We start from the raw sequence: 8363 nt of genomic DNA, 5'->3' as shown, positions 1-8363 counted from the left end.
TAAGTTTACATGTCACTGATCACGTACGCTTTGTCGATAACTGTTTTCTATTGTTTTTCTATATTAAATTCTTTTAATGTCAAGTCAATGAGAAAACATGTTTAACTATGTTAATATATAATGTAATATAACGTATCATTCTTATTTTTTATTTGTCTCAACTTTTTAAATGTTAATTATCTCAGTAAAATATATATACTTAAATATTACTTATATATATAAAGAAATAATTTTCATATTTATATTATAATTTTCATTTTATGTTTATTTTTCTTTTATGAAAATGATTATATTTTAACTAACTTGGTAATAATGATAATAACACGCTATTACAAATAAGATACTACTGCCATCTATAGTTAATACGACACATATACATAATATATAATACATAATATATATATATAAGAGCAAACAAAATTCGGGGAAACAAAATTTTTTATTATTCCTATTAAATATAAAATTTAAAACAAAACATACAAATATTTTTTATTTTCTAATATTTTCGTATATTAAAATATATCTTTCCAAAATCATTTTTAAATCATGTATAATTTCAATTGTAAAAAATATAATAAAAAAATAGTAAAAATATCAATTAATAAAAATTATTGATATAATTTTCGAAATAAAAGCATTAAAAATAAATTAACATAATTATATGCCAAAATTCAGATATTCAACCCTGACCAACTTTTGTGTCTTGAATCTGTTGATATTATATTCTTTCTCCATTCTCAAATTATTTTTTGTTACAATGTAATATGTAGTTGCTATAAAAACAAAAAAAAAAAGCAAAAAAATTTTTATAAACTGTATTGTGTTAAAAAAATAAAATAAGAATTTAATAAATAGAATATATAAAAAGAATTTAATAAAATTCAATAAAAAGAAGTATCGCATAAATAATTTTTTAAAAAATTGATCGATATATCGAAATCGAATAATAAGATTTTTATAAAAGAAATTTTTTTTAAAATATTTATTTCGTTTATATTGTATATAATATTTCAATTGATATTTTTAGTGAATATATATCATTTCAATATGCCCTTTAAGTGATTTTTTAATTGTTACGATTATTTTCACTAGTAGGTTTTATCGATAATTTTTGACTCATAGTTTTGTTCACTTGTATCTATCAGCTTTCAATGCATGAGGTTATATATAACCTTTTTAGAAATATATTTGTATTCTTATTATGTTTTTTCAAGTTTCAATAGTTATGATAATTAGTACAAATCATAATAAAAACGATATTTAATATTGTGTGATAATTTTGATATATTTTTCAATTTTAAAATATTAAAAAATATTAATATATTCAACATATTTAATAATAAGAAAAAATATCCTAAAAAAATATCTTAAATAATATTATTATATATTATCATGCAAACGTCAAATCTAAAATTTTACTTATTTCAATTATGTAATTATAATATGTGTTATAATTTAGGATTACAGCAATTTAAAAAAACGATTTTGTATAGAAATATTGGATCTAAAGTGAATCCAAAAGTTTTATCTCTTCGAAATAAATTGTTGTATTGCGATTATTTAGATTATGGAGAAATAGGATATGCAAAACATAAAAAAATAGAAAAACAAAGAATAGAACAAGAAGAAAAGAAGAGATTCGAAATGAGTGAGAAAAAAACATATAGTATTATGCTAAATGAATGGTTAAAGGATAAAAAAGAGACCAATATTCTCAAAGAAGAAAAAAATGAAGAAAAGATTGATAAATGTGAAAATGAAACTGTGAAAAAACAAAAACCTATATATATGCCATATGCGGCAGTAGACTCATATGAAATAACTGATACAAAAATGTTAGATGATAATAATACAGAAAAAACAAATATAAATTTACCAAATGAAAAGTACAAAGAATTGTTTGAAAAATATTTGCAAATAAAGCAGAATACTTTGAATAACGATAAAAATATTCCTATGTTTGAAAATGTAGAAAAAAACAATAAGATACCAAAAGGAGAATTATGGAAAATTCCATCTACTTGGATGACTGATTATGAACAGTTTGATGATGCTTTACTTAACGAATGTTGGTATAATTATTATGGTACACCAAATCCTGATTCAGAAGTCAGTTCTATACCATGTGGTGGTTGCGGTGCTTTATTGCATTGCAAAGATCCAGAAATTCCTGGATATTTACCATTAGAATTATTTTCAAAGAATGATAATGAAGATTTGAAATCAACAATATGTCAAAGATGTCATTTTTTGAAGTTTTACAATGCAGCTTTGGAAGTGAAAGTATCAATTGAAGATTATCCTAACTTACTGAAAGTGATTAAAACTAAAAAATGCGCCATTATTCTTATAATCGATCTGACTGATTTCCCTTGCAGCATTTGGCCTGATTTAAAAAGTATTATGCATCCTTTTACTCCTATTTTTCTTGTTGGAAATAAAATTGATTTATTGCCTAGGGATTCTCCAAAGTTTCTTGAGAACATTAAGCAACTCTTAGCAAATACAGTAGTTCATGTAACTGGTGTGAAAAAAGAAAACATTACACACATCCAACTCATATCTGCGAAAACTGGATATGGTATAGAAGAATTAATAAATAAGTTGCAGTACAAATGGCGATATAAAGGTATCTGTTAATTTGTAAGAAAAAATTTTCGATCATATTTTTTATTTATTTTTTTATTTTTTTATATTTTTCTATACACTTCATAATCATTCATGTTTCAGGTGATGTATATTTAGTTGGCTGTACAAATGTTGGAAAGTCTTCTTTGTTCAATACGTTATTAAATTCCGATTATTGTAAAGTAAAAGCTATCGATCTCGTACAATGCGCTACAATATCTGCTTGGCCAGGAACTACATTAAACTTACTCAAATTTCCAATTTTAAATCCGAATGGAAAAAAATATATGTTAAGAGTAGAAAGGCTTATAAAGGAAAAATTTTATAAGATACAAGAATCGAAATATAGGGATTATAAATTTAAAGAAACAGGAAATATGAAGTTTGCAACATTAGAAGGTAATTAAAAAATTTTAAATCTTTTTATTAATTTTTATTAATTTATAAATCGAATATTCATTTAAATGTGACTTTTATTATGGGATTTATAGACGATGTTGGTAAATCGTTTTCCAAGTATTCAAAAAAAAACGAGAGTATCGATCCTTTTTTAGAAAAATCGCATAAATTCATGACGAAAAAGATTTTTTTAAATGAATCCGAATCAGAGTACGAACATAGTCGTTGGTGTTATGATACTCCGGGTACTATTCAGAAAGATCAAATACTGGATTTATTAACTACTGATGAATTATTGTTAACATTACCGCAGGAAATTATTACACCAAGAACATTTGTGTTTAAACCAAAACAAACTGTATTTGTAGCTGGTATGGGAAGATTAGATTATCTTGAAGGAGAATATTTTATACGGTATACATATATATATAATTTTTATTTTTTATTGCATTTTGAAAAATAGTTGTTATGCAGCTAGAGAATTATTAAATCAAATTAAAAAAATTAAATTTTCTTATATATTTTTTATCGAAAAATAGATGCACTTTGTTTGCAAGTAAGAAATTACCTATAACAATATGTTATACTTTTGATGCAGAGGAGGTATATGATCAATTGTTAGAAACTGAAGCTTTCGTCGTACCTACAAACGATCAAAAACGATTAAAAATATGGCCGAAATTGAAATCAAAGGAGATAAAAGTAACTGGCGTGAAAAATGAATCTGCTGGAGATATTGTATTGTCAAGTATAGGTAAATCTATATAATAAACAATAATTGAAATGATTTTAATATAATTTGATTTAATCAATCGACAGGTTGGATCGCAATTACACCATTTGAAAACAACAATGTCTCATTAAGAGCATGGACACCAGAAGGTCGTGGAATATATTTCAGGTGTCCAGCATTGCTAAGCAAATCAGTGTGTCTTCGCGGTTCGAGAATTCAAGGTACTCCATTGCATTCATTAGGACGAAAAGTATACATTAAATAATAAATTAAGTTTCGAACTTTATCTTGGTATTAATCAAATTATTAATATTACTTTATATTTAATCGATTTAAAATCGCATTTATCTTTCGTCTACCGAATAATTGAAAGAAAAGTATATAATTCTTATAATATAAGATTTTTCAAATTTTAAAATCCGAATAAAATGTTATTGCATACAATAAAATGTTATTTTTGTGTATTTTTTCTTTCTTGATGATTTCATTTTATTATAAAAAATGATTAATGAGCAATGGAACCTATACATTTGATTTGGAATCCTTTGCCGAAAATGTCAGGCCTGGTACTCTGCAAAAATAAAAACGAAAACAAGAACAAAAGAAAGAAAAAAAGAAAAAGAGAAATAAACTGATCGAATCATTTAAAAAATAATTGCATCATGTACGATAAACTTACGTAGAAATAGGTTCTTGCGACAACTGACCATTCGGTAAACAATGACATCCATAATGCTGGTAATTACACAAATTTATTGGAATCGACTTATCGGGAGAAGTACCGTCACATTCACTGGAAAAATAACATTTATACTTCAAACAGACAGGGCAGCTATCAAAGATATGCAGGTTGCCACAAATAAAAGGTATTTCATGTGATGGCAATGCATCATTTGCGTCAACATGGATGGCAAGATTCTTTTGGCTTTTTAATTTCTGTTTCAATGGATGGTAACATTGACTAGTTCGATATGGTTCAATCTGATATGGGCACATTATATCGTTGCATGATTTGCATCGGTACCGTGCACTGTGAAAGTATGCCATATTTACATTTGATATTTGTTAATGAAGTTCAAATAATATAATTTTATCTATATTCGTTTATTAATAAATATTATACATAATAATAATAATAATAATAATAAATTGATAATACTTACGGGTAACAAACTTGATTTTTCGATTTTGCTCGACTATGACAAACTTTTCTTTGCCTGATAATACCTTTGACAGCTCGTTTTTTATGGGTGTAAGATTTTTGCTAAAATCATGTTTATTGAATCGATTGGTTGATGATTGACGCATTAGATAATAAAAATAAAGGGAATAATAATATTTATCATTCCTTATATATTTTACCTTAGAATCGATTGTTTTTGGATTGAATACACAAGATTGATCAATATTTGCATGGTAAATCGTTTTTACTTCTTCTATGACTGTTTTTGTCGAAATCTCGATTTTAGGTGCTATAATACCCTGTATAAATAAAATCAAAAAAATATTTTATTTTTAATTGAACTTGTATAAAGGAAGAAATAAAAATGATACTAACAGGAAAATATTTGGTGGGATCCATAAGTAGATCAATGTCGACTCCAGGTAGTAAATGTTTGCAATGAGCTACGGGATAGAGAAGATCAGCTAAACTAGTATGAAAGGTGGCCAAGATGATGGGTTGGTTACACGGGTTAAGCCATTGTATCAATTCCGCATAGAAAGGCTGTTTCTCCAGAATCCGTTGCAACTCTGTCAAAGCAGCCAGCCGTGTGAAAGTTTTCTTAAAGTTAAACTCGTTGTGAAATAATAGTGGAAAAATCGGTGATACTCTGTGAGATTCTAGGATGGAACCAAGACTGGTTATTCGCAGCGCTATTTTCCCATTAGGACACAACCATACACCCGGACACGTTATCTAAAAGAGGTTATTTCGCATAAGTTTAATATTGAATATTAAATGATTGTTGAAATTCAATTGTGATACTTACGGCGTGTAATTCAAGTTTTATTTTTACGCAGAAACCTTTCCCCGCCATGATCGTTTCGTTCAACCAACAGGTATCAGGTATCAAAATATCATTTTTTATCTCAAAATCATTTTCTTCGGTTAAACTAATAAACGTTCACGATCAAAGAGGGGGCCTGTGAGGTTGATCGGCGGTGTTGTCCAATTGCTCAAAAAAATCGCGCGATCACCCTCCAAATGGCGTTTCTTCCAAAAAACGTTTCCTCGAGCAAGGAAACGATATATACGGAAAATTGGTTGGCCTATAGCATGTTGAAGCGGGATCTGTGTTGTTCGTTTGTTGCCAGGAAACGAGATGGACATAACATCGATATTGAATTTTATCGACGATCGTTAGTATCATACGGCATGCTTTAAACTTTGAATGGTATTCCGACAAATTTTTCGATCGGTAAACCTCTTTGTATGTGACGTATTTTAAGCTCATTAGATATGAAATCTGTTTGCCTTTTAGGGAAGCATAATCTTGGATCTTTCGTTCGAGGTATCAAAAGTTCGGAAAACCAACCGTACCTATAAAATTTGAATCACGAAAAGATTATTTTATAAGAGATACGTGTATTTGTTTTCGATGTACTTATATTGCGTACTCCATATTCACTGTCGGTGGCTTGAACGTATAAATATCCTTTGGGGTAAGAAGTAGTCGTTTCGAAATCAAATCGATATATTCTTGTCGGATCTCGCATTCTGGAATCACGTCATGTTTCGCGTAAAATTTACCGGTTAATGGTTTTGTTCGCGCGATAGCTACAAATTTTTCATGCAATCGAAAATATTTTTTTTCTTTCTCAAATCTTTCGTTATAAAATCGCAATTTCATAGGATTGATCATGTTGCCCTTTATCACGATTTCAAGTGCCACTAGAATTTACTTACTGGAATTATTACTGGAAACTAGATTGAAATGTCACGTAGAAAAAAAAAAAACATCAATTTTTAACAATGGGCAGGCGAACGATACTTGTTCGATTAGCGTACTTTATTTTAAAATATGAATAGAAAACGCATACATAGTAAGCGGAAGACCGTGTCTAATCAGTCAAAGATTTACAGGAAATATTTAAAAACTTTCAACAAAATATTCGAAGAAAAATGAATAGAAATGAAAATATAGAAGAGATTCACACGAAAATATGACAAAGCGATAAAACTCAGAGGCGCTGTGCTCGAAACATTTTTAGAAATATATAACGAATAATATTAAATATATATAATAAAATCGAATCGAAAATGTAGATACAAATTCAAATATTTCACATAACAAATTCGCTATTCGTACAGAGTTTCATTTTCATAATATTTCAATTGTTAATAAAATACTCTTACTATAATATTTATTATCGTAAATTAATATCTGGTGTCAAGTTGCAATTTTTAATTCAAATACAGCAGCTAAAATCACTCCTACAACATATGTAATTTTTAAGGAAATAAAAAAGAAAAGTAAAAAGAGAAAGAAAAAAAGAAAGAAAAAAACGATCATTTGATTATATATACGTTTTGCTATTAACACGCAAGCTGAGACGCAGAAAAAAAAAAGAAATACAGTTTACGTCGCAGCAACACTTTCAAGGCACACTTTTATGTAATATAGTCAAAAAATAATAGTAATTGATGATCTTAAATGATGATGATCATAATAATAATTAATTAATAAAGATAGCTATGATGATTATGATGGAGATAATGATGATAATTGATGATGATAAATAATAATAATAATAGAAAACAATTAATACAATGTACGTATTTTTAAATTTAAAAAAAAAAAAAATTCTTAAATATGAGATAATGGATGAGATAGCTGCGATAATGAATATTTTTTTGTGGCATAATAATAATTGTGCCACAAACATTCGGCAATCGAAAAAATTTTGCCGGTCTTGAAAAAAATCAATTGAGTGAGATAAATATTCTCTTTGGTACAATCAAATAATTTCAATGTTATCCAAAATCTCAAATTAAATTAAATTAATAGACTAGAAGAAAATTAGTAATCGATAATCGAAAGACGATAGTGTGTTTGTCCTTGTAACATATATAGGAACGTTATTTCGCTATAGTTTGGAAATTCGTTTATAAAAAAACGAAAAATTACTATAAAAGTTTTACAACGAAGTGGTGATCATATACGACGAATAATAATGAATATCGTATTCACATGAATCCGAGAAATCGGCGTCGTATATCGAAGAAAAATTGCAAAGTGATTATAAAGTATTATCATGTAATCAAAATTAACTGTGGTCGTTGGCGCAATTTGTCATCTGTTCTGTACACGTTGAATGGAGACATTTCACTTCGGGCGTGCATTCATTTTTACTCCTGAAAAATTAAAACGAATTCGATATTAAATTCATTCATGAAAAATTTAGAGAGGAAAATGAAGTGGAACATTTAATTATGATATCGATATGTTATTATCTTATTGATGTTATTTAACGATATATCGATAATATTGTAAAAATTATTATAAAAGCAAATAAAAGTTTAAAAAAAAATTCTCAATAAAAGAATTTTTATTTTCGATTCGAAAAAATGCATTATTATATATTATTATGATAAAAAGAA

General features: G+C 27.1%; 4 protein-coding genes across 8 annotated transcripts in view; 1 reads left to right on the top strand and 3 right to left on the bottom strand.

Annotated features, from left to right (window-relative positions):
• The first annotated feature begins 1401 nt into the window (after positions 1-1401).
• On the top strand, positions 1402-4220 carry LOC102678419 (nitric oxide-associated protein 1). 2 transcript variants are annotated; one of them, XM_006622745.2, is made up of 5 exons: positions 1410-2629; positions 2731-3027; positions 3120-3441; positions 3567-3781; positions 3847-4220. In XM_006622745.2, the coding sequence occupies exons 1-5, from the start codon at positions 1444-1446 to the stop codon at positions 4023-4025; spliced, it is 2199 nt and encodes a 732-aa protein (XP_006622808.1). In that variant the 5' UTR covers positions 1410-1443; the 3' UTR covers positions 4026-4220. The 2 variants fall into 2 exon arrangements, with proteins under 2 accessions (XP_031369671.1, XP_006622808.1); XM_031513811.1 differs by lacking the exon at positions 3847-4220 and having other exon boundaries at positions 1402-2629; positions 3626-3708.
• On the bottom strand, positions 3812-6139 carry LOC102678556 (spermatogenesis-associated protein 6). The gene is made up of 6 exons (XM_031513821.1): positions 5752-6139; positions 5319-5678; positions 5123-5242; positions 4924-5024; positions 4440-4790; positions 3812-4331 (listed from the first exon to the last, which is right to left on the bottom strand). The coding sequence occupies exons 1-6, from the start codon at positions 5797-5799 to the stop codon at positions 4283-4285; spliced, it is 1029 nt and encodes a 342-aa protein (XP_031369681.1). The 5' UTR covers positions 5800-6139; the 3' UTR covers positions 3812-4282.
• LOC116186468 lies at positions 6100-6757 on the bottom strand. The gene is made up of 2 exons (XM_031513822.1): positions 6380-6757; positions 6100-6302 (listed from the first exon to the last, which is right to left on the bottom strand). Exons 1-2 carry the CDS (start codon positions 6622-6624, stop codon positions 6143-6145), a joined length of 405 nt encoding a protein of 134 aa, XP_031369682.1. The 5' UTR covers positions 6625-6757; the 3' UTR covers positions 6100-6142.
• A 513-nt stretch (positions 6758-7270) lies between these two features.
• Positions 7271-8363, bottom strand: part of LOC102678088 (serine-rich adhesin for platelets) — a 28975-nt gene continuing 27882 nt past the window's right edge. For all 4 annotated transcript variants that reach the window (XM_006622742.2, XM_031513806.1, XM_006622743.2 and 1 more), the window contains one exon: positions 7271-8117. In XM_006622742.2, coding sequence (XP_006622805.1) covers positions 8030-8117 — 88 coding nt within the window. In that variant the 3' untranslated portion in view covers positions 7271-8029. The remainder of the gene's footprint in view (positions 8118-8363) is intronic.

The sequence above is a fragment of the Apis dorsata genome, unplaced genomic scaffold (genome assembly GCF_000469605.1).
Source record: "Apis dorsata unplaced genomic scaffold, Apis dorsata 1.3 scaffold_741, whole genome shotgun sequence".
In the NCBI taxonomy this organism is placed as follows: Eukaryota; Metazoa; Arthropoda; class Insecta; order Hymenoptera; family Apidae; genus Apis; species Apis dorsata.
The sequence above is the reverse complement of the archived record's forward strand: the minus strand, read 5'-3'. Positions and strand labels throughout refer to the sequence as shown.